Source organism: Orcinus orca, chromosome X (genome assembly GCF_937001465.1).
Source record: "Orcinus orca chromosome X, mOrcOrc1.1, whole genome shotgun sequence".
NCBI lineage: Eukaryota > Metazoa > Chordata > Mammalia > Artiodactyla > Delphinidae > Orcinus > Orcinus orca.
The window spans coordinates 101,197,985-101,225,191 of NC_064580.1; the positions used below are offsets into that span (position 1 = coordinate 101,197,985).

General features: G+C 35.4%; 2 protein-coding genes across 2 annotated transcripts; one reads left to right on the forward strand and one right to left on the reverse strand.

Annotated features, from left to right (window-relative positions):
* Window positions 1–381: 381 nt before the first annotated feature.
* Window positions 382–25,231, forward strand: SLC6A14 (solute carrier family 6 member 14). Its single transcript, XM_033415469.2, has 14 exons — window positions 382–511; window positions 1,475–1,640; window positions 5,011–5,142; window positions 6,503–6,664; window positions 7,468–7,606; window positions 9,093–9,225; window positions 10,813–10,953; window positions 16,244–16,472; window positions 18,190–18,315; window positions 19,522–19,640; window positions 20,188–20,287; window positions 20,546–20,655; window positions 22,619–22,786; window positions 23,489–25,231. Exons 1-14 carry the CDS (start codon window positions 464–466, stop codon window positions 23,633–23,635), a joined length of 1,920 nt encoding a protein of 639 aa, XP_033271360.2. The 5' UTR covers window positions 382–463; the 3' UTR covers window positions 23,636–25,231.
* Window positions 25,232–26,468: 1,237 nt separating this feature from the next.
* Window positions 26,469–26,952, reverse strand: CT83 (cancer/testis antigen 83). The gene is given in 3 exon segments (XM_049704530.1): window positions 26,469–26,686; window positions 26,689–26,713; window positions 26,929–26,952. Coding segments are annotated over 3 exon segments (267 nt in total).
* Between the last annotated feature and the right edge of the window lie 255 nt (window positions 26,953–27,207).

Genomic DNA, 27,207 nt, shown 5'->3' on the forward strand with positions numbered 1-27,207 from the left:
CCCCACAGACCATGCCCTCCCCACCTCCAGCCCCGGTGGAGATCAGCACTTGGCCTCAGGACAGAGACCAGACTAAGAGAGGAGGTTACGAGGAATCAGGGAACCCCAGAAAGGAGGCAAGATTGCGAAGGCACCTGCACGGCTCTGAGTCAAAGGCTGTCAGTCATCTCGGCTCTGACTGCTCTGTTCTCTCATAGCCCAGCCCTTTCCCGGGGCCCGGGGCAGGGGATTGCTACATGCCAGCTTGCCAGGGGAAAAACCGGAGCCTCACTTTAGTCCCTTCCAGTAATTGACACGACAGGGTGCTCAGGTGGGGGAGGAGAGAGCTTACCTCCATAAATGGCCCCACCCCTGGGCATGGTGGCTCACTCTGGCAGGTAGCGACGGGGGAGTGTGCACCTGCCACCAGTCAAGCTCCGCCAGACTGCGAGACCGGCAGAGCAGCCCAGGGAGCCAGTGAACCATGGACAAGTTGAAGTGCCCGAGCTTCTTCAAGTGCAGAGGGAAGGAGGTAGGAATCTGGGAGCTATGGGTGGTGTGGAGGGCTTGGGAAGGGAAAACTTAAGGGGAGGCAAGTCTCAGATTTTGCTCTCTGCAGCTGTTCCCTGTTTTCCACATTTCTGTTCAACTGCCTTCACGTGTGCCCAAGATGTCCCCATAGAGTAGAGGAAACATAGAACAGTTCTTACTCTGGTGGCTAGATGTCTTAGGGTCACCTCATCCTCTGCCTTGGGTGTGCCCACCACCTTGTGTTTTCTGTCCCTCTCCAGACTGTGTCCATATGCGGGAGGGAAATGAGAAAATGTATTGTCCTTATCTGACCTGAAGAACTCTCCCCTGTCCTCTGAAGTGGAGCGAGCATTGCTCCACCTGGTGGGACAGAAGAATTTGTCTCTGAATATTATTTTGTGGCTTTCAGAAAAGCACTGATTTTACTCTCCAGGATATGGAGAGAAGTTAAACTTCCCTGACAACTCCAAACATCAAAACTACCAGCCAGTATGAAAAAAAGTCTATGATTTTTTTTAATAGAAACTATATTTCATCCTTTTTCTCAAATATCTCCTCTGATTTCAAGAGCGTTGATTTTACCTAATTCATCTTTAAGAGTTTTGTATTTGAAATTTTATTTTCCCACCTTCATTTGCCCATCATGCTGGGTGCCACATGTACCCTTTCCACCAAAATTTGGATGATCTAACCCGAAGAAGTAGTAAAAATATCCACCTACAGAGCTTTTTTCATTTCATGGGATAAACGTTGTAAAGTAAAAGCAGCCATCCTCAGAAATCTCCCCAGCCTTGGAAAGTGTCCTCCTTAGCTGTGGTTTTCAGGGTTCATTCTCTCAATCTCTCTCTGCCTCTCTGTCTCTGTCTCTGTCTCACTGTCACTCTGTGGTTTTGTGAAATTATGCGTCTGTGGAATTTTTAATAGTAAAAAAAAAACCAAGCTGTTGATATTTTCCCTTTTCTAGAAAGTGACGGCTTCATCTGAGAATTTCCATGTTGGTGGAAATGATGAGAATCAGGACCGTGGCAACTGGTCCAAAAAATCTGATTACATTTTATCTATGGTTGGATATGCAGTGGGATTGGGGAATGTGTGGAGATTCCCATATTTGACCTACAACAATGGCGGAGGTATTCCCCCCCCCCAATTTATTTCCTCTTCAGTTTTAAGTGCGGTGTTTTATGGCCTCTGAGGATATTATAACAACTGAGGAAAGTTATATGATAATATGGGTTAGTGGGAGGATGGGAAATGAGCATACTGCGTTTTATTATTAGACTATGAGTTTCTAGCTCACGTTGGAAAGCTGGCTTCACAAGATGTTCAGATATAAACTTGATAAAAGTTGTATATTTAGCACTTCTGAGCTTCTGATCTGAAATCCCATGTCATCGTCAACTATGACTTCGTCTTCTTAATTTACACCTTCCTATGATAATCTGTTCACACTCAAGTTGTGTTTTGCCTAATTTATAGCTGAACCTAAGCAAAAGGCAGGGAATTCTCGTTCTCATAAGAAGCTCAAATAAATTGTTTGCTTAAATAAAATAAGGCATTACATTTTGGAAATTTAAGTGTGGAAGGAGTTGATTAAAAAGTAATTAAACGTTTTGTACTTTAAGCTGCAATATTCAGTTACATGTATTTTAAATTGGATTGATCATGTAGAAGGTCCTTTGAAAATGCAATAGAATGTAGATCAAGGCTAGGTGTTTAATTTCTGCAAAATAATGCAGTTTATACCTCATAGATCACTAAGGAAGACTCCATTAGAACAGGAGAAAAAAATAAGTCTGAAGTGACACACAAAAGGAAACAAAATGAATTGCACAATCTTCTAGTAATGTTGAAACCACTTTTCACTTACCATATTTTATTTACTTGTAATTACAGGTTCTGTTAGAAGTGTAGAGGTGACATCCCCTTATATTTCATAATTGGTTACCAGTGAAACGATGTCAGTATAAGTATTCTTCTTGGTACAATAGGATTTTGTATGGTGATATTTCAATCTTATATTCCTTATTAATTGGTTATATTAAACATTCGTACTGGCCTTCAGAGAGTTAAGAAAGGGGCTCTGTTTATCAAACACTTTAAGTGTTGGTGACATAAATTACCCTATCTAGAGCATACATTGTTTAATCATGGGTTTGGTATAAATTTGAGCTGGAAGATGACTCAGGAATCACCGTCTTTTTGGTGTCTATGTCCTAAGGTCCGTGTAGTGGAGAGAAGCATTCAGGCTCCTTTCCAACTTCTTATGTTCAAGTTTAGAATAGGAAATTCCCTGTGAGTTGACATCATACATAGGCCCAGTACTTACTATAAATTTCCAGGAACTATATTAAACTAGATTTAATAGAGAATTCTTAAACTTAGCTGAAATAAAATGGCATTATTTATTGTATGCTATTACCTCTTTCACCACTTCCTCTAAAAATTAATGTATCATATTGGCTCTCAGTTTTTAAAGATCACATCATTTGGGTAATGGATGATCTAGTCTCTCTCAATTGCTTCTTTCTCTTTTACCCAAGGGTAAAAGAGGAACATGAAATTCAAATTTGTCAAATGTTAATAGATTAGATTTTAAATTATGGTCAGGCTTGAAAGACTTGTTAAAATCTGGAGTCATTTTTATCTGTAGGAGCTTTTTAACAGTTTATGAAAGAGGAGTATCAGACTACCTTAGGGTCTAGGTCAGCAGGACTAACAATTGGTGACCACTATACTGGACTGATAATTTACCAGTTATGGTTGTTATTAATAATGAAATAATATAATGGGTGAAAAGCCTTATACAGCATTGAGGAAAATCCTTTTTTGTGTGTGTCTAAAAACCTACTTACACTGGGCTAGCAAAGCGTTGCTTATTGTTGTGTTTAAACAGGGATATTTTGTATTACTTTTTCTTCATATTTATCATTGGTAGGAATTAAACTTCTATTAATCATAGTAATGATGATATGTACATTGCAACATCTATAAAAACATATTTGTCCCTATGTTCTGGTGACTAGTATGTAACAAGTACTTTATTGTCTCCTAATTTTTAAAAATTAATTAATTAATTTTTGGCTGTGTTGGGTCTTCGTTGCTGTGCTTGGGCTTTCTCTAGTTGCGGCGAGCAGGGGCTACTCTCCATCGTGGTGAGTGGGCTTCTCATTGCGGTGGCTTCTCTTTGTTGTGGAGCACGGGCTCTAGGCATGCAGGCTTCAGTAGTTGTGGCGTGCGGGCTCAGTAGTTGTGGCACACAGGCTCAGTAGTTGTGACTTGCAGGCTCTAGAGCTCAGGCTCAGTAGTTGTGGCTCACTGGCTTAGTTGCTCTGTGGCATGTAGTATCTTCCTGGACCAGGGCTCAAACCTGTGTCCCCTGCACTGGCAGGAGGATTCTTAACCACTACGCCACCAGGGAAGCCCGGTTGTCTCCCATTTTTAGTAGAATATATTTTTAGGGTTAGAAAAAATGTAATTCCCAGGTATGATGTTATAGTAGCATAATAGGAAAAATATATGAGGAAAAAAATGTAACATGGCTGTATGAAATGTACATAATCCAAAGGCTATTTTTATTCACTTATCTCCACATTTTTTAATTAAACTTTGTTAAGACTTCTAGAATACTTGAACAGTAAGCTTAATATTCTGTCCCTGCCTCTACCAAAAATCTGGTCATAGTTCTAATGAATAGTATTATGCCCTAAAAGCGGGCAGAAAAAAAGTAAAATAATAAAAGGTTTAAAACAAAAACCAAAAATGGGCCTGAATAATGTAAATGTAGGAGAATTAGTCCTTATGAAATTGAAAGTTAATTCTGAATGCATCTCAATTGTTCAGATTCTTCTACCCAAAATAATATTTCTTATTAACGTTGAGTGAAGACCCTTATGACTATTTGGAGAATACTGAACTTAGCTGTAGTAACTTCCACTTTGAACCACATTTAACATTTGAACCCTAAGTCTTAAAAACTGTTTATTTTTTAAGGAGAAAGGAGGGAACTTAACTTTGAAAATATACTATGTGCCTGCCCATTTCGCCAAGTGTTTTCACATAGGCTCTGTGATTTAACCCTTACCACAAACTGATGAGTTGGCATTGTTCTTCCCATTTATGAGGAACCCAAGGTTAAGAGGTTAGGTAATCTGCCCCAGGTCACATAACTGGTATATGATGGAGCCAGGATATAAAGCTAGGGCTCCCTGACTCCAAAGCCTGTGATCATTCAACTTCTCTGGATTGCTTTTTACGGGCTATTGTTTTTAATAATCACAACAACCTCATTAGGTAATACTAGCATCCCCATTTCATGGATGAGGAATCCAAGATTTAGAGAATCAACTATTTTCTCACAGACAGTAGTAAATTTGGAGCCTAAACCCAGTACTCTCTGACTCCACTATATCAGAATGCTTTCAAAATGTTGTGCTAGTTGTCAAAGTGCCATCCAGATTTGGGCATATAATACTGCTTTGGTTCTTTTGTTGTGTTTTCTAGGTGCCTTCTTGATACCTTATGCGATTATGCTAGCACTGGCTGGTTTACCTTTGTTCTTCCTAGAGTGCTCACTGGGACAATTTGCTAGCTTAGGTCCAGTTTCAGTTTGGAGGATTCTACCATTGTTTCAAGGTTGGTATTAAAATGTTTTCCTTATTGGTCTATTCCTGCATATAGCTGTCCTCATATTAAAGGCAAAAGGGCATACATTGCTTTTCTGACTATTTGACACTCTCGAATTTAGAAATCAAATGTTACTTTATATTTCTCTTTATCTTGGGCTGCAGGTATGGTAGGGGTTAAGAAGGATATGAGAGAGTTGTTAAGGTGTCATTATTTTCCTGTTTTCATCTTTTGAATTATCTTGGCAGAAAAGTTGAAGGGCAGGTCACTATTTGTTCTTGAACATTCCTAATGGAATAGGACACTAGGAAAGTTTTTTTTTAATGCTTTGATTGTTATTAAACATCCAATAGCCTTTCTGTTTGAAGATTAGATATCATTTTGGTATGTGCTAGCTGCTGAAAACTACTCGTAAAGGCTTCAGTGTAACATCAAAAATATATTTATAGCGAGGTGGATAGAATATAGTGCTGGAATATTAAGGAAGCTACCTCAAAAGCTAGTCTTAACATAGGAGTTACATTCAGTATGCTTGCTGTATTTTGAAACCACTGAGCTAAAGAAATTTCAGAAGTTTAAATTTGGATGGTTACTGAGTTATTGAATTTTCTTTACATGCACTTGTAGAAATGCTGTACACTCTCCTTTTAGGACATTCATTCAGAGGATTTATCTTCTACTTGTCAAAATGTTGGTTTATATATGTCCATACCACTCTCTCACTTGGTCCCAGTTTACGTAAAATAGCTAGCTAGTGGGAAGCAGCCACATAGCACAGGGAGATCAGCTCCGTGCTTTGTGACCACCTAGAGGGGTGGGAGGGAGACGCAAGAGGGAGGAAATATGGGGATATATGTATATGTATAGTTGATTCACTTTGTTATAAAGCAGAAAATAATACACTACTGTAAAGCAATTATAATAAAGATTTTTTTTAAATGTTGGTTTGTAGATGAAGAGGGAAGTATTGGTCAGCGAGTCGATAGGATATGAGCTTTGAATAGTTTGTTTTTTTTAATAGTATCCACTCTGACCAGAATTTACAGACTTAATAAGAAATAATAATGAACATGGTTTTCCCTTATGTGAATTCGATGGCTTAATACAGGTCTTTGATCTTAGAACCTTTTTCTGATCAACTAAAAAACTGTCTCAGAAAGTCAATCATCAAAATAATTTTGAGAAGAAAGCTACTCAGACAGTAGTACTGTCTCCCCCATCAAAAAAAAAAAAAAAAAAAAGAGATAGAAAACATTGTTTGAAACAGTTTTCTCATTTTAAAATAGATTTTGTGGAAATTGAGATGCAGCTTTACGAATTAGGAAAACAAATTTCACTTGTTTTTTATTTTAATTGTTCTGTTTTCCAGGTGTGGGGATTACAATGGTCCTGATATCCATTTTTGTGACAATCTATTATAATGTCATAATTGCCTATAGTCTTTACTACATGTTTGCTTCTTTTCAACGTGAACTACCATGGAAAAACTGTTCTTATTGGGCAGATAAAACCTGTAGCAGATCGCCTATAGGTAAAATTCATTTATTTATTTAAAAAATATTATTAACTCTGCATCATTCTTTTATATTTTCTAAGAAGATTAAAGGGGTAAATCATTTTCTAACCAATTTAGGTTCAATTTTAAGTGAAACATAGGTTATTGATAAAAGCAGAATAAAGCATGTATAACCTGAAAATTGATTAATGCAATATGTTAATTTCTGAGGGCACCCAGTAAGGCTAAACCACTACTTGGAGTACTTCTTGCAGGCCTAAGTTGTGGGCAGCAAGAAAAGGAAGAAAATGGGAAAGTGGTAAGAGAGAAAAGCACTATTTATGATAGTAGTAGTGTTTCAGTTGATGGTTGAGTGTTGCTAATCTTTGGGACAATGTAGCATCAGTATTGTAGACTATTACCACTGGGATTGCCTGTGTATATTGGAGGATAAAGTGATAAAGATTTAACACTTCTTAGGAATTTAAAGGTGTCATTTATCTATATAAGTTAAATAAGTCCACATATGAAAAGTTCCTTAGAGCACTAAGTCCCAACTGAAATGATTGTTACTCTATAGCTGTTATTACTATAAATATAACCACAATTTAAAAAGGCAGATATTTTCATACTCACCCCCAGCTTAGTAGTAGAGAGGATTTAAGATGCTGAATGTGCATGGCTTATTCCATTTGTAAGATTTCTACTCCACCTTCACCAAGTAACAATTTAGACAGTACTTTAAATATTTCATCATTAAAGCTTTTTTTTTTTCCAGGTAAGTACTCTTCTAAAACTAAGTATGTGTCTGTGTATGTATTCTTTTTTCTAATTTTTAGTGACACATTGTAATGTGAGTATAAAGCTAGGTGAAATCTTCCAAGTGAATAAAAGCTGGTTAGACGCCAACAATTTTACCTGCATCAATGGAAGTGAAGTTTATCAGCCAGGGCAGCTTCCCAGTGAACAATATTGGAAGTGAGTACAGTAAATTATCTACATCTTAAACGGATGTTATTAAAATTTTTTATAACAATAAAATATTGATCCGCTCCTTTCTTAACTCATATAAGTAGAAAAAAAAGGGGGGGGGTGGAGTCAGAGCAAATTATACGTCGTTTGACTCAAATGTTTACCTAGCCTGTGTGAGTAGTAGTAGCCTGCAAAATTAGCTCACAGTTAACAGATTGTCGTTTATAAGTTAGTTATTAAATGGGCACAATGTTGTCAGTGATGATTTATACAGTGCTTATTAGCTATAAGCTAGGGCATTGCTTTGAAGGAAAAATATGCAACTTTTAGACTATAATGAGCAAGTTCTAATGATAAACAGTTGGGTGATGAGTAATATTGGGGGAAAATTGCTATTTAAGGCTGAGATTCTTCATTATCCATTTTGCTTATAATTGTCATTATATGGTAAAAATAGATGTTTGGGGTTATATTTGCTTTTATTAATTTTAAATGATCTCTCTTTAATCTCCTTACTGTATACATACCCTTTACCCTTACATAACTTCTTTGACTATTGCTGTAATGAGCTCTTCCTCAGCTCCATGTTGTTGCTCTTTTTTTTTTTTTTTTAAGATGTTGGGGGTAGGAGTTTATTAACTTATTTATTTATTTTTGCTGTGTTGGGTCTTTGTTTCTGTGCCAGGGCTTTCTCTAGTTGTGGCAAGCGGGGGCCACTCTTCATCGCGGTGCGCGGGTCTCTCACTATCGCGGCCTCTCTTGTTGCGGAGCACAGGCTCCAAACGCGCAGGCTCAGTAGTTGTGGCTCACGGGCCTAGTTGCTCCGCGGCATGTGGGATCTTCCCAGACTAGGGCTCGAACCCGTGTCCCCTGCATTGGCAGGCAGACTCTCAACCACTGCGCCACCAGGGAAGCCCCATGTTGTTGCTTTTTGTGACCCTTTTAAAATTTGGACCTTGAAATGTTCCAAATATAAAGCTAAGAATTAAAATCCTAGATCCATAAATGTCCCTAGTGGAAATCATGGAATTATACCTTTGAAAAAGGTATAAATAATGGGACCATTTAGGTTTGATAACTACAAGTATGATGAATAAGAAAATATTTAATACAATTTAAATGTTTTCTCCATCATTTGAACTTGAGAAAAAATACCGTAATAAGTAAAATGAAATAATCTGATGTAAGGTTAATTTCTTTCCATACAGGAGCTTTGAAATATTAGGGGAAAATCATAGCTAAAGGAATGAGTGGATCTTTTATTCTGGGGTTTGGAACTTTGGATTGGCTGCAGTTGACCAGAAAGTTCAGAGCCTAATTTTTCACTGAACTATTTTTGCCCCTCCATACAACTACATCAATAAAAGAGTCACACAACAGTGATGTATTAATAAAATACTCATGAAGCTTCTCCCTGGATGAAAGATATTAAAAAATTCAGTGTATTAAGACAAGTGATTGTGTGTTCATCAAAGGGCTTATGTGTTTTCAGTAAAGTGGCGCTCCGACGGTCAAGTGGATTGGATGAGCCTGGAGTCATTGTGTGGTATTTAGCACTTTGTCTTCTTCTGGCCTGGCTCATAGTTGGAACAGCACTATTTAAAGGAATCAAGTCTTCTGGGAAGGTAATTTAGAAAACACATTAGACAGTGATGTAGCTGTTTTCCGATTTCATTGTAGTTCAATGCCAGGTATTACCAAATGCATGTTTTTTCTATGATGGGAACATTCAAATGTGTGAAAAGCTTTCTAAGTAGGCAGCCTCGCTCTAAGAAAATACATAAGAACACTGCTATTATTAAAAATAAAAGAAAACAAGCAAAAATTAGTACTACATGTGTGAAACTTCTCTAAACTTGGGCCCTTCTAGCTGATACAGCATTCTGAGGCTTGGGAGTATTTCTGTCCTACTATAATAAAGAAGCATCTTGAATGGAATTATATATTGCAATGTTTGGTTTGGAAGGTTTAGATCCTTGTTATATATGTTGTATAGGGTAACAGTGTCAGGATTCCCCTTGTTAGAGAGAGAAGGATAAAAACTATTCCATTGTTCTCTTAAAGCTTGCCAAAATTGACTCAGAACCTTGTCTCAGCAGAGTCCTCTTCTGAAAAACATTTCCCACTTCATTGTTTTATCTTTTAAACCTTCAGAGAGCATTGTGGCAATTTCTGAGAACAGTATGAAATTTTCTCTGTGAGCAGTTGTACAGTACTCAGAAAAGTAAATGTGTATGTGTTTGTAACTACTAGACTGAAATTTCCTTAAAGACAGAGGACAGGAATAACTGTGGATACTATCTTTGTGTTCTGGTACAATACCTAGCACAGTCACTTAATGTTACATTGTAATGAGACATGCTGTTAGATCACAAAAATACAGTGAACATCACAAAGTCAGTGGAAACTTTCCAAAATAATGTTGCAATTTCACATTTTTGAAACCTTTGGTTCCTTTTTGATGTTAATATCGAAAGAATCCATTAAAAGCCATTTACCCACGCAATTAATTTTTATTGGTCTCTGGATGACTTGTTTAAATCATCTCCTTGGACATATTATCAAACATACGACATCTATGGACCAAAGAAATCATCCACATTAATGAAAAGCCAGCCTCAAAGGCAGTCTGCTCATCTGGAACCATGTATTATCTAGGACACAAGCAGTTCACACGTATATATGTGTGCTATCAAACTCTCTTAATGGTAGCTTTAAGGATAATAATAGCAAGTGTCCAGTATTCACTTAATCAACTTTCATGGAATTTGGACACCTACTAGGAGATTTTCCTTCTCCTTGGGGATTGAGTATCATGCAGGGTTTAAAATCATTTCCCTTCCCACATCAATGCAGTAATTTACCAAGAGGTGCTATTCAGTCCCCTCAGACATTTATTAGGATACATTTAGGAAAGCGCTCGATCTAGATTCCAAGTTACCATTGCTAATGTATTGTGTATTTACAACACAAACCTGGTAAATATTGCTTCATACATCAGAGTGTTTTGAAAGTGGATCATTTGAGAGTGGTGAGAACAGGAAGAGAAAATTATGCCAACATTGGTATTAGTATTATCAGACATTAATAATCTAATGAAATCTTTGATACTTTATTTTACTAATTTCAACTGGCTAATAACTTTATTTGTATATAATTGTACACCATGATTTAAAGAGATAACATTAACTTTTGGTTGTTCTTCGTGGTAGGTGGTATATTTTACAGCTATTTTCCCCTATGTTGTCTTGCTAATCCTGCTGATCCGAGGGGCAACTCTGGATGGCGCATCAAAAGGCATTTCATACTATATTGGAGCACAGTCAAATTTTACAAAACTTAGGGAAGCTGAGGTAAGACAATTTGGATTTCAAATTATCTGAGGAGGTAAAACTTAAAAGCCAATATTGAAAATCTTTGATTGCCATTGAGTGTCATAACATAGTAGCTTGCAAAAGAATATGTACTTAAGTTTATTAGCGTTTCCGTCCCCTAGGATGTCTGATTTAACTATTTAACATGACACTAATGCTCTCTTATTGGAAGTGAGACAATCATTTTTAGCAATAGGATTTTCAAAGTCATTTTATTCAAACTGATTCTATTTGACCAAAAGGATTTGGGGCTTATTAATCTGAAAAAGAATATTTCATGCATGAATACCCGCAAATTGATGACTAGGGCTATGTGACTTATCAGATAAACTCGTAGTAGGTTTAAAGATTATAGCTGATGGTTTAAAGTTCTAATATAAATTTTAATTGTCTTCAAAAGTTAATATCAAAAGTTAATATTATGAACTTAAAACATAAATTTGAAATGGATGAAGCATTCCATAAACAAAACTGTTACTTGTACCAGACACATAAATATGTACCATGAATATGAATTGGTAACCCCTTTTAATATTAGTCTATCTCCAGACAATGGCTGTGTGTATCATAGGTACATAAAATCTTTTACAATTTTGACTGCAGACAGCATTGTCAGTAAGTGTACTCTATATACTATGCTTCTATTGATACAGGCTAATAACACTTTCACTGTTTTAGTAGTCATGTCACATTCTTGGAACACATTAAGCTTCTGGTCAGGTAAAACCCCACGGTATTACATTAAAATCAAGAAACACTATAATATCTACCATATTAGTACTGTTAGCCAAAATGGATATTAGTTTTAGTTTGCTATGGTATTCTTTGTGGAACTCATGCTAATTTCCAGCAATTGTGACTTTCTAAATACTCACAATCCGGATATTTAATTATCTGTTGTAGAATAGTACTGGTAAGCAAGTCAAATTTATCAGTTTTTAGTAATGGAAATCCATCCTTTACCTTTTTGAAAATTGAGAGGTCAATCTCTGGCCTTCAGTTACCTTCTGTGTGTCCAATTTTCACTCAATAATTAACCATAAAACCCTAAATTATTTTAGAACTATGAAATTTTATTGTTTATGTGTTGGAGATTAACATAGTTTGATGTGTCTGTAGGCCCCTGTGTTGATTTCTTCATTTACCTTGGGCCTCATATCTTTTAATCTTGTCTGTTAATCTCTTTCCAACTAGAAGACCATTTTTGGTAATGGATGAGAAGCAAATAAAATGGAAGTTGGGACTCATCATCTTCCCTCTGTTAGGTTATTACACAAGATAAAATATGTTAATGTTCTTTGAAATGGTAAACCATTATATAAATATGAGCACACAAGTATTTTAATTATTGCTGTTATATAATACTGTATTGTAGATGCAACATTTTCCCTAAGAAGTGGACCCTCCATTTTCTTTAAACCTCATAACTTGGAGCACAGTTGAAAAGCCCCTTTGATATTCCTTTAAGTGGCTTTTACAAGCCTCAGATCACCTGGGCTTTATAGCTCCGTGAAACTATCCTGAAAATTTTATATGACTATTTTATACTGGTCTGTGTTTCGGTGTCTCTATTGTCTTTAAAACATCCGAGCTAAGCCTAAAGCTCCTTATGAAACATACAGTTTAATCATCCTACCTCCTCTCCCCAACACAAACACTACCCTCATGCCTTCTTTGGGTTTGCTGGCAATGAGAATTTTTTCTTAGATGCTTTTTATTCTGCTCCAATCCATACTCTAAACATGCAATCATAAGTATATATTTTTTCCTTTTCTTTAAGTATTTGAACTCTACTGATATCTCTAGGAGAGTAGAGAACCATAGAAATTTATAGCTAGAGGGGTCTCCAGTGACTATTTTACTAACTCCGTCATTTTACAGTGATGAAGTTGAGACCCAGGAAGAGTCACACTTAATTAAATTTACATAGCCTGCTTTTGCATCTTGAATTAAGGTTTCCTAATCACTCAACTAATAATCTTGTATATAGCTATGAGATGGGTAGATATAGAGATTATAACTATGTTTGGAACTATATTTCACTTTTATTTGCAGCCTAGGTACATCATGGTATGCAGTAGCATTCTGACACAACCCAGACCTGCCACACGACCTCCAGCCTCCTTCCCCCAACTCACATATGCATACATAATGTATCAAGTCAAAGCAGCTGAGAGACCAACATAAACATGTTGTTCATTTCTTAATATGTACAACTGCCTAAGAAATAACAGAGCATTTTTTTCTCACATGATTTTGTTATATATAAGGGAAATAACCATGATCTAGCTGTCTATCTATCCATCTATTTATCCATCCATTTTACTTCCTACTGGCTTCCTGCCAGTATATATATTATATATATATTTCACTTATATATAACAAAATCATGTCAGAAATAAGATGTAATAATAATCTAACATCAAGCTGTATTCTGAAGACCTAGTATTTATTTCACTCCTAACAACTTTATTTCAATTGAAATTGGAAATAGATTACATATCTTTCAAGGAGAAAATTATTGTTTTTAACTTCCACAAAAGAAACCGAGTATCAATTTATGTTTCTTTTCCATAAAAACAATAATAGCTATCACTGAGTATCCTACTAATTGCTTTACATATGTTATCTCATTTAATTCTCACATCCTTCCTAGGACACATAATTATTACTACTATTATTAGCATCATCATCATCTCCATTTTATAGATGATGAAACAGGCTTGAAGATGTTAAATAAATCAAATTCAATGAAAGTGAGACGTACTGGATTTAGGCTTCATTCTTTTTGACTCCAGAGCAAGAACTGTTAGTCACCATGTTATACGGCCTGCCTTCCACTGACCAGTCCTGTTTTCAGAAGGACTAAAACCACACTTTTGCCTACATATATGCCAGCCCTATTATGTGAAGTCTTCACAATTAGATTTTTCTTTGGGGTAATGTTATATCTACAGAATTTTACTATTAAAATGGATTTACCTAGGTTAGTTTCTAAGATTTATTATTGTCCTTTAGCAGAGACATAGGAGGGGTAGATCGTGAAAGGGGGAATGATAAAGGGGTCGAATTAGATGGAGAGATGAGGCCAGCCACGTGGGGCTCTAATCAAAACATGGAATGAGGGTACTGGATGATTGAGGGGATGCCTAAATGTATCATCATTCTTCAAAAACTGCCTAGTACCACCCTTGTTAAGAATTAATGTTCTTATTGTCCCCAAGTTGATATGTGGAGTAAATAGAATTCCAATCAAATTCCCAGCACAGTTTCCATGGAACTTGAAAATTTATTCTAAAATTTATGCAAAGGAGAAAAGGCAAAAAAGCAAGGTGTTTCTGAAGAAGTGAGGAAGACTTGTCTTACCAGATATGAAACAATATTATAATGCTATAGGTATAAAAATAATGTGGTGTTAGCCTAGGTATAGATATACAGACCTGTGGCACAGAATAGTAATCTCGGAAACAGATTCATGAACATATGGAACTTGATATGTGGCAGAAGTGGGGATGCAGGTGAGTGGGAAAGGGATTGACTATCCAATTGATATAATTGAAAATATCAATTATCTTTGGACATAATTGATAATATCAATTATCTTCGGATAATTGATATTCCATTTAGAAAACAATGTGTTGAGGGACTTCCCTGGTGGTCCAGCGGATAAGACTCCACGCTCCCAATGCAGGGGACACGGGTTTGATCCCTGGTCAGGGAACTAAGATCCCACATCCCACATGCCGCATGCCACACGGCACGGGCAAAAAAAAAAAAAAAAGAAAGAAAGCAATGTGTTGGGATTCCTAATTTAATATGCATAGTATCAATTTCAGGTGAACTGAAAACTTAAGGATATAAGCAAAACTTTAAGTCTTTTAGAAGAAAATATAGGATAGTAGCTTTATGACCTTGGGCTAAGGATTCTTTTTTTAAGTCAGAGAAATCAAGAACAATACATAAAAGCAAAGATGAATACCTTCAGCTACATTAAAACAAAATCTTTGGTTCATCAAAGGACACAATGTTAAGAGGTGAAAAATATAAGCCACAAATTGGGAGAAAAAAACTAACATATATAACAGATAAAGGATTAGAATCCGAACTACATAAAGAATTCCTCGAGATCAAGTAAGGCGAATAACCCAAACAAAAAATTGGCAAAAAATATGAACAGGAATTTCACAGGAAAAGACTATGGAATATATACACATAAAAACATGCTAAACCTTATAAAGTACTTAGGGTTATCAAAACTCATTTCACAGCCACTAGTTGGGACAGTATTAAAAATTCTGACCAGTGTTGGCAAGGATGTAGGGGAATGGGAACTCTCATACCAGCTGGTGGGAGTGCAAAGTGATACAACTACTTTGGAGCATAATTTGGCAATATTTAGTGGGGCAATACAGCAGTGGAAAAAAATGTTCAGAACTACATACATTTAATTGAACCATATGAATTTGCCTATATTCTTTCATTTTTGACTTATAAAATTGAAATTTTATATGGTTCAAATTGATAATGGATAAATCTCATACACTACTGAATGGAAAAAGCAGGTTGTATAAGTTTACATGCTTTAAGAAAACTTTTCTATAAACTCAGAAACATGTAAAGCTAAATGCCATATTGTTTAGGTTAGTAAAAATATAAAGAACATTGAAGAAATGATAAACACAGAAGTCAGGATAGCAGTTACCACTGAGGTTGGAAGAGTGATATGATCAGGAAGGGGCACAGGGAGGCTTTAATAGACTAGTAACAGGGCTTCCCTGGTGGCACAGTGGTTGAGAATCTGCCTGCTAATGCAGGGGACACGGGTTCGAGCCCTGGTCTGGGAGGATCCCACATGCCACAGAGCGACTAGGCCCATGAGCCACAACTACTGAGCCTGCGCGTCTGGAGCCTGTGCTCTGCAACGAGAGGCTGTGATAGTGAGAGACCCGCGCATCGAGATGAAGAGTGGCCCCCGTTTGCCACAACTAGAGAAAGCCCTCGCAGAGAAACGAAGACCCAACACAGCAAAAAAAAAAAATTAATTAATAAACTCCTACCCCCAACATCTTCAAAAAAAAAAAAAAACATTAAGTCCCTGGAATTTATAAAAAAAAAAAATAGACTAGTAACATTTTATTTCTTAAGCTGAGTAGTGGGTACTTGGGTATTTATTTTGTTCTTGTATGAATATTTATTCATTTGTATATATGAAATATTTTATATAAATGAAAAATTAAGAGTGTGTTTTTAAATATTATTTTCCTTGTAGGTTTGGAAAGATGCTGCCACACAGATATTTTATTCCTTGTCAGTGGCTTGGGGTGGTTTAGTTGCTCTGTCATCTTACAATAAGTTCAATAACAACTGCTTCTTAGATGCCATTGTAATTTGTTTGGCAAATTGCCTCACTAGTGTGTTTGCTGGATTTGCTATTTTTTCTATATTGGGACACATGGCTCATATATCTGGAAAGGAAGTCTCTCAAGTTGTAAAATCAGGTATGTAATGCTATATATTATTAACTTTGATTAAGTCAATATAGCTCATTTAAGAAACACTGATATATTTTATAGCAATTAAAGCACTCAAGATTTAGGGTATTGTGTTTTCTTTCTCATTTCATCTTATATAACTTGGTTGTTTTAATGAGTTAATAATTCTTAGATGATCTGAGAAACAACAGTACATTACAGAACACTTGTTTAAGAATATTTTTTCCGAATTTTGTTTAATCCTTAATAGGAACTACTTACTGCACAATTGCAAGTATCAGGCATCATGCTATGCACTTTACATGCATTATCTTCATCTGTGTGTATGTATATCTATATACACATACATATATATACATGTGTGTGTTAATATGTATACATGAATATATGAGAGACTATATAAAAATTAATCCATGTAAAATTACACTATTAGGTCTGAATTTTTAAAACGCACAAATGTCATACAGATAGAAACACAACTGACTTTGAGTATACAGCTGTGTCCAGCTTTAAAGGAATCTGATTAGTGAACTTCCTAACTTTAAAGACATTAACTAGGGATGCTTAATTATCTGGCTAAAGATTCTCAGGAACAGAATTCTAGGGTTCTTTTAAGTAGGACTTTCTTATTAAATTTCTATTTATGGTTAGTATCATTTGATGGAGAGATCGATGAATGAGAACAGAATGTTAGGACTAGAAAGGACTTTGGAGATCATCTAGTATCCAGCTCCTCATTTACAGAGGAGTGGATTGATGCACAGAAATGTTATGTCTTGCAGAAGATCGAATCATTAGGAAGTGACAGAGCCTAGGCTAGAAGCTAATTCTCCTGACTCCTAGGCCAGTCCTCTGGGAGGTTGGAGAAACTTAAAATACTTAAAACTAAGTATCATATAGCATGACTGAAATTTTTTTATAAAGCGTCTCTAAAGGTAACATACATCAAATAGAATGAATTGAGTGATTGGGATTGACATGTATACACTGATGTGTATAAAATTGATGACTAATAAGAACCTGCTGTATAAAAAGAAAAAATGTGCCTTCCTGATAAAATGTTTAAAATAAGTAAAAAATAAAAACAAAAAAAACAAATAGAAAATAAGATTCAATTTATAGTTTCATTCCATACAATTTTGCAGGTATCCATATAATAATTAAAAGGGCACTAAAATTACACCCATTGCCTTGTAATAACCTATAATGGAGTATAATCTGCAAAAAATACTGAATCACTATGCTGTATATCTGAAAGTAACATAATACTGTAAATCAACTATACTTCAATAAAAAAATAAAATGGCACTACACGGCTGTGAAATGTACAGTGAAAAAAATAAATTAAATGGCACTACATATAGTGATTTGGGGTAAACATTTGGAAAGAGAGTTAAAGACTAAAAAGTTAATTCCATAAAGACTAAAAAGTTAATTCCATGAACATGTCTCTTGCGGGCCCCTCACTGCTGTGGCCTCTGCCGTTGCGGAGCACAGGCTCCGGACGCGCAGGCTCAGCGGCCATGGATCACGAGCCCAGCCGCTCTGCGGCATGTGGGATCTTGCCGGAATGGGGCACGAACCCGTGTCCCCTGCATCGGCAGGCGGACTCTCAACCACTGCGCCAACAGGGAAGCCCTCTAGTATCTTATCTTGAAAATGTTCAAATATGTGAATTTTCTTGGCAACTAATTTTAAATTAAAATGCCATTTATTTTCTTAGGTTTTGATTTGGCATTCATTGCTTATCCAGAAGCTCTAGCTCTACTCCCAGGTGGGCCATTTTGGTCCATATTATTTTTCTTCATGCTTTTGACTTTGGGTCTCGACTCTCAGTTTGCTTCCATTGGTAAGAAATACTCCCAATGTTAACATATCCCTCTTATATTTTACTCATGTTTCCTCTACTTAAAAACATCCTTTTCTTACCCTTGTTGCCCCCCTCTAGCTTTTACTCTCAAAATCATCTTACTGAAAGTTCTTTTTAACTTAAGTTTTAAATATGGAAAAATACAAAGTACTCATGTATCAGACACCCCAAAGGAGCAGAGATTAATATTTTATATTTGCTTCAGATATTTTTTAGAAAACTAAACTGTTATAGATAAATTTGAAGTCCCCTGTGTTTCTCTGTCTAATACAATTCACATTTCTTCCTTCTTAGAAGCAACCGTCACCATGGATTATGTATGTTAGTCAGACCATGTTTGTATACATTTTATATGTATCCATAAATAACATATAAATTTTAAAAATTTCACATAAATGTGAAGTTTCATAGCATACATATCATTCTGACAGTTGTTTTTCATATGTGTTATGAATCCATGTTGATACATAGACATATAGCACTAATTAATTCACAATCTGTTGCCATAATGATGGGCATTTGGATTATTTCCAATTTTTAAAAATTACACACACTGCTGCAATGACTATTCTTGCACATGGTTCTGTGTACACATAGGGATTTTCCCTAGGGTACCCACCTAAAAATTCTGAATTTCATCATATCGTGCTCTTACATAAACCATTTAAATAGTTTACAGGATAAGGTCCAGCTTCCTCTAGTTGACTTTCAAAGCCCTCCAAAAATCTCGAATATGTTTCTTAATCCTTTTACTCATATATCCTTCTACTTTTAGCCAGTACCCTGTTTCACAAACACATTTATTTCTTAAACCTAGAAGGCCTTTCTGTCTCCATGTTATTTATTCAAATATTTACCTTATTTAAAAGTTCTACTAGAATTCTTCCTTCCCTATAACCCTCTTTCACACTACTTCAGCCCTCGGGAACCTGATACCTTATAATTGCTACCAATGAAAAGCCTTATAAAACAGACTAAAAACAACAAATAGGGCTCCATTTGATTCTTATCAGAACTGATGAGTAGTCACTGCCGAGAGAAAGGACCCCATGGATTTTTAAAAGTAAGAAGTAGGGCCCAGCATATATTCTCAACACATATTTGTAAATTTGATTAATAGAAGTTGATTTCTGTGATTAAAATTATTGGCAAATGAGTTGACATGTCATTTTTTCCCTTCTGAAGAAACGATTACAACAACGATTCAAGATTTATTTCCCAAAGCGATGAAGAAAATGAGGGTTCTCATAACTTCCGGTTGCTGCTTGGTTTTGTTTCTCCTTGGCCTCGTGTGTGTGACTCAGGTATACTACAGTATTTTTTCATAGACAAAATATTAGTTGGAATGTACTTTATAATCTAAATGAGGAAGCCAAGGTTTAAGAGGATGTTTAGTGACAAGTCCAAGTCTGACTTGCATCAAGATTTTCTGAGTTTTAGCCCAGATTTTTTCCCCATTATAACACAATTTCAATAGTAAGTATATTTGGCAGAGGGGGAAAAAGCCCAATAATGGACAATTTCCCCAATTACAATAAAGTTATATACTTTAAACATAGGCTGTATTTCTTGTCAGCTACTACAGAGCACACACTGCATATCATTTTGATAATCAACTATTCTAAATGCTTATTTTTTAACAGTGACTCAGTATAGAATAAAAGGTACATCCTGTTTGAGATATTTAAAGCCACGTTTGTGTTTACATTTGAAAACATTCCTTTTCGCATTTTGGCAGAGGTGAAACCAAGGAGCATATGTTAAAATCAAATTAGTAGATTCAATTTGAGTACCTCATCAATCATAGAAATAATTAAAAATATACTTAAAAGTAACTGATTTTTTTGGTAGGCTGGAATTTACTGGGTTCATCTGATTGACCACTTCTCTGCTGGATGGGGCATTTTGATTGCAGCTATACTGGAACTAATGGGAATCATGTGGATTTATGGTAAACAGTGACTATAGAATTATCTACACATTTTACTAAAATGACTTAGTTTGATTCCTTCTTATTATGTTTACTGTAATAGCTAAGTATAATATACTGGACAAAAATTTATTATGAATAAAATGTAGTTAAAGGTATATATATGCTTCATTGCTGTAATATTGGAAAATGTTTAGACATGGAAAGATAACTTGGGGCCACAATGATTAATGCATGAAAGTATAAATAAGGGCTGAATGCACTCCTTGTTGTTTTTAGGAGGCAACAGATTCATTGAAGATATAGAAATGATGATTGGAACAAAAAGGTGGATATTCTGGCTATGGTGGAGAGCTTGTTGGTTTGTCATTACGCCTATGGTTTTGATGGTAAGTATTAACATGCCATGAATTTGGTATCAATAATATATATATTTAAACACTTTTAAGGTAAACTTGAATTATTCACACTGAATACAGTAAGGCAAATTAATGTCATAAAGTAATGATTTTCAACTTTTACTTCATGACTGGCGCCTCCAAGTTGCCTAAATTACAATGCCTTTCTTTGTAGTATAATTTTTGAGGCCATAGGCTTAAACAGTTACCATTTGAGAAAATAACCAGGCTCCTATAGACTTAAAGGTCCTAGATACTTAAAAATTATCAATAGGCTAAATTTTTAAAAACCAGTCATTTGCTCATTCCCTAAAAAATATGCTGAGCCATCTACAATGTTCTTAACCTCTGTGCTTAAGACCCAGTCTCTGCCTTCAAGGAATTCAATCTAAATATACTAATTGCTAAGAAACAACACTCAGTTGTTAATGCATATTTTTTTATGGGAAGTGTTTAGTATCTGAAATTACTAAAAGAAACTCATGTGTGTCAATAGAGGCAATAGTTTATGTTAAAAATTGGTGCTATTTAGGAGCTGAGGGAAAGCAAAAGATGCCTTCTTGGAGAAACATGACATATAGACATGATATCTTTAAATAAAAGCTCAGTAAAAGGCTGAATGCCAAAATAAACACTTAATGGGACAGAGAATTTCTATAGACTAGAAATAATGGTGGGGGTGGGGCAGTGGCAAAGCCTTACAGAGGATGCTTTGGTTCTCACTGCCCCCACGCTTCAAAGGTTTTCCTAGAAAAGGCCATTACATAATTTGATCTAGAATTTGTTTTAGAGAGTGTTTTTAACATTATAAGGTCAGGTTCAAGTAGTGAGCGGTTGGGATTTTCACAGTGCTACTAAATATTGTTTTCCTTATTTCACAAGTCTCCACAAGTCTCCATGATAATATAAGCCCTTTACCAACTTAGAAAATCTAACTAGACTTTTTAGCCAGCTAATTTTCACTGATTACTAGGTTTGACAACTGGATTTACTTTAAAATGCAAAAGTATTAGATATTAAATGATATACATTATCATCTATTTTGTATAAAGTCATATATATTAGATTCCACTATCCCTCAGCCATTCTCTTGTAGTTACGTAAAATTATGGTAATTGTGAAATAAACTTAAATTACTGTAATGAAATGAAAGAAATTAATCTATTTAATTCTAAAATTAAACTTGAATATCTATAAAATTCAAGACAGGTAAATTTAGAGGAACTACTAGATGATCTTTTAGTTTTTGCTCATTTTGTTTTGTTTGCTTTACAGATTTCTAAATAATTAGTTTTAATGCTGCAACATTCTAGTAGGTTGTTTTTAAAATACTTTTTAAAAAACTTGGCCTTAGTTTTCATCTTGAAGAGTCACTGTTTTGCCCAAACATATATTGAGCTTGTTTTTTTCTCAATAAGAAAGTGAAGGGTGCTTTGGTAATTATGTACCAATGTGTGAATGCGTGTGTGTTTTGGGTGTGGAGTAAGGGGTGCTCTGTGTAGTGGAAAATAATAGAAACAACTGCTAAGCAAGGTGCAAAGCATGTTCACTAAAGTGTACTTTACATTCTCATTGAATTGATTGATATGCTGGCTAGCTTATAGAACAGAATAAAACCATGCTATTATAAGTGAAATAAATGTTGTATTTCAGTATTTTATTGAAATACATGTTGTACAAGTATTTGTATCTTTTATAAGTATATGGAAGTGCTAATTTTGGAAGAATCTATTCAGAGCCAAATACAAGTTATTTAGATTCGTTCATTTAGTATTTTATCTTCTGGCTAGTTACCTGATTATCTTAGTTGGCTTGAATGTATTTTCATTTTAATTGCTTTTGATAAGTTATTTCTAAGGAATGGAATCAAATTGCTAATACTTAGTGCAAATGAAATCATTAGTGCAATAAAGTTTAATCTTTACCATTTTCTTTTCATATTTTACTTTCGCAGGCAATCTTGATCTGGTCATTGGTACAATTTCATAGACCTGATTATGGCAAAATTCCATACCCTGACTGGGGAGTTGCTCTAGGCTGGTGTATGATTATTTTCTGTATTATTTGGATTCCAATTATGGCTATTACAAAATTAATTCAAGCTGAAGGAACCATCCTTCAAGTAAGCATGTTAATATTATTTATACTTTAAAAGTTATGGTATCTATACCCGTACTGAGTTCTACTGAGATGACACAAAGCAAATGACCTTTTTCCTTTATATCTATAATTTTCACCTTTAAAACTTCATCTGGTTATAATACATACTGTAATAGCATGTTAAAACTGGAAAAACTCTGGTAAATTTCTTGAACTCAGTCTAGACCCTGAATTATCCCTCTTCCATGGAGGCCCAGGGGAGTTGATTATGACATCTCAATAGGACAATGACAAGGTAGGCTCAGCAGGCAGATTGGGTTCAAGATCTAGGTGAGTGCTTTGTGGATCTAGATCAATGGTTTGACCCTTTCTTTGGTTATTGAAACTTCCCAGGCATACCTGGTTTAGATCCTCACTTAACCCTCACCCTAAGGCCAGGATAGAAATGTCTGAGAATTCAGTGAAAGTATATGAAGTGATATTGTTGCTTGAATGGGTTCACGAAACACTTTCTTTTGAAATCATTTACATACTCAATTATTTTGGCTTTGTAGTTAATACAATTCTGTTAACAATTGGTTACATTTGAGTATCATTTTTTTTGGTAGACAGTATATTAAGAATTTAGATGATCTTTTTTTACTTTTCTATGGTTCTTATTTCATTTTGGTTAGCAAGGAGACTTAACACTCTAAAATTTTCATTTTTTTTCTTTGCTTTTCAGCGCATTGTAAGCTGCTGCAGACCAGCTTCTAACTGGGGACCATACCTGGAAAGACATCGTGGGGAAAGATATAAAAATATGGTAGATCCTAAAAAAGAGACTGACCATGAAATACCTACTGTTAGTGGCAGTAGAAAACCAGAATGAGATCTAGTTTTTAAAAATATGTGGTTGTGTAATGTGATTATTTTAGAATAGAGGAAATTTTTATTTATTTGAATGTTGAGTAGAAAAACATATATACTAGGTTCATAATAGTATGATGAGCTTTTTTTCCCATTTAAGCAGGAATGTAATATAAAAATGTGAATCTACTAATGTTTAGCAATGTGATTATTATATTTCTTTTAAGATTATCTTAACACACACATAGCTGCCTCTATTTCACAATAAAATATTAAAAATAATATTTTTCTAGTATATTGAAGGCTTTATTTTGAACTGGTTATTTAGAAAATAGTTACATTTTCTATTATACAAGTTTTTAAATATCACTTGCTTACGTTTTCTTAGTACATAATCCTTCCTTTCCATAAAGCTGGGGAAAATAAATCAATATATTTAAAAGACAGTGTTAAAATTGAAAGCCTCACTTAATTAGAAATGCCATATATATGAAAAAATGGGCTGTGTATATAATATGATGACTGTAGCTTAATACTTTTGGTTCATATGTCTAAAAACTTCATGTATTCATGGCTCACTTTTTCTAGGTGAACTTAGTGGTTACATTCTTTGTTTACAAATAGTGAAGTAAGACAGAAAACTAAGGATCCCATGGCCAGTAAGTGATAAATCTAGAAAATGGAATCCAGAAGCTTTGATTACTTCTAGTTAATAGATCAAGTAGAATGATTTTGTCTTATCTGAATAAGTTACTACTTATGGGTGGTAACTTATTTACATACTTACAGAAGATAAACGTGTGAAACTTGTCAAGAATGAGGGCAGCCAAATTAGAAAGTCCTATGTCCCAGTTTGCTTACAAAAGATAATGAAAACATATTATATCACTAATAGATTTTTTTTGACAACTCATGGGAGTTCTAAGTTCTCCATCCACTTTTTAAAAATTTAATTTAGTTTATTTTTTATACAGCAGGTTCTTATTAGTTATCCATTTTATACATATTAGTGTATACATGTCAATCCCAGTCTCACAATTCATCCCACCACCACCCCCACACTTTCCCCTCTCGGTGTACATATGTTTGTCCTCCACATCTGTGTCTAGGTTTTTCTAGGTTCCACATATATGCATTAATATACGATATTTGCTTTTCTCTTTCTGACTTACTTCACTCTGTATGACAGTCTCTAGATCCATCCACTAATAGGTTTATACGTTGATTATATATCACTGACAACTGGTTTACTATCACAGCCTAGGATGGTGAACATTACCTAAGTATGTAAGAAACTTTTCACTTATTCTTAAGGTTCTTAACCTGGGCTTCAGAGAATGTATGAAGCTGAAATTACATGTAATATTTTTCTACGTGTATGTGTGTATGCATTTTTCTAGGGTGAGAGTACATAGTTTTCACCAGAATATCAAAAGTGATCTGTGGCTCAGAAAAGTTTAAGAACCACATATACTACTGCTGGCTTTTTGTTCTTGTCAAATGAGGAATAAAAGAATAATTTTAAGCCTTAATTTCTTATACATTTTAAATTCCTTTTCCTCTTCCTTTTGATTGAAGATTAAAGGAGGAACGGATTAAGGTGTTTCTTTAATTTACACTGGTAACTTATTTTGGGGGGAGGGGGCATGAAGGTAGGTAAATAGGTAGGCCTGTAACTGAACAACCTCAGTGAATTATGTACATATATAAGATGAACTTGTGTTAGATATTTTGAGGGTTTCCTTTGAGCGTAGACCAAATGCTGTTAGTGAATGTCAACAGATTGTTAATTCCTCAATTATACTGGATTTTATAAAATACTATTTGAAATAGATAACTACAGCTTAGACGTTAACTTTAATCCATATTATATTACATGCATTCTACCCTTATATTTTGGTGTTATTTGAGGTGTGGATTTTTCACCAAATAAAAAAATGCATGCAATTTTCTACGGTGACTCTTGTAGTTCAGGGAAGATTTAGGCACACTTCTAATGAAATACTGATAATATCTAATTGGTGGTAGTGGGGGTACTGGAAAAGAAGTCCACTTCAAGAGCTGACTACAAAGAGTAGTTAAGAGTTTCTGTGACTATCTTTACAATTGTGTAAAGTACAGATCTTAACAGAGGGCCTGGCACATTGTAGGGTGTTCAATGATAGCTCTTAGTATTATTATTACACAGATTCAACAGTGGTAAGAAAGACTATTCTGCATAATGGAAAGAGTTCCATCAAATCCCATTTACTTTAATGCAAACTTGGAGACATTCACAATATTGTATTGTAAACCATTAGAAAAAACTGTTTTTCACACTTGAGTGAAATTAAAATCACTGTATCTCAATATTCTTTTTAGTGTAGCTTATTAAAAAGAAAACAACTCGAACTGTTTCTTTTTCTATTGTGCTTTCATTCCTTTCCCAGTGAAATATATATTAGAAACATAATCAATTCTTTAAATGTGAGTGAGCAAACTGACAAATGTCTGAAGTTTGTATCTGACTTGGCATCCCCTCCCCCCTTTTTCTTTTCCGGTACGCGGGCCTCTCACTGTTGCGGCCTCTCCCGTTGCGGAGCACAGGCTCCGGACGCGCAGGCTCAGTGGCCATGGCTCACGGGCCCAGCCGCTCCGCGGCATGTGGGATCTTCCCGGACCGGGGCATGAACCCCTGTCCCCTGCATTGGCAGGCGGACTCTCAACCACTGCGCCACCAGAGAAGCGCTCCCCTCTCCTTTTAAATAATAATTCATTTGGTATAAACACATATAATCAAATGAATCCACTCAAAGTGCCTTTAATGATTGCCTCCAGTGTCATTTCATTCTGTATGCTTGTTAGTGGATTTCCGGTTAACTTACTGCACGATTTAAACCCTTAGTAACTAGGAATCATTCCAATTCAGCCAGATTGTATTCCATGATGCTGAGGTTTACAAATATTTTCCTCTGCATGGCTATCGAGTCTTGGAGATTAATATCCCATTGACTGTTGACTGAAAGACACTTATCAGTATTGCTCTTAGCTGACTGAGTAGAAGAGGATGATCTCACCAGTGCAAGAGAAGTCGATTTGATGACATTTCACCAGTGTTTCTCTGTAAGGGAAGGAAATTATACATATGTAGTTTATTAATATCCAAATACCGCCAAATAACATCCTTAGTCTTGGTCTACAAAAATGAACTGATTGTCCATCCCCAAGATTAAAAATCTGTTGAATGAATACACTGATTTGGAAATATGCCCTTCCCAAACACAGACTGAGAAAAAAAAAAAATTAAAGTAGCCTTTTAATGCCCAAATGCCATACCCTTGGCTTACATTTCTTGGGCATTCCAGTAGGTCTATACTTGGATCCTGTCTGATTCCTGTCTAAACGCACCTCACTTGGAACTTTAAATATCACCAGGAAACCCACATTTTGACCTTAATTACTTGTGAATGCCCCCAAAAGCTCTTATAAAGATGGCTGAAAAGGCAAATACAAGGGAGGAAGAGGCAAACAGAAACACATGTGGCAGTAGAAGCCAAAGAAGAGAGAAAGTACAGATTCTTAAAATGGGAGGTGGTGCTGCGGAGTGGGTGCTTT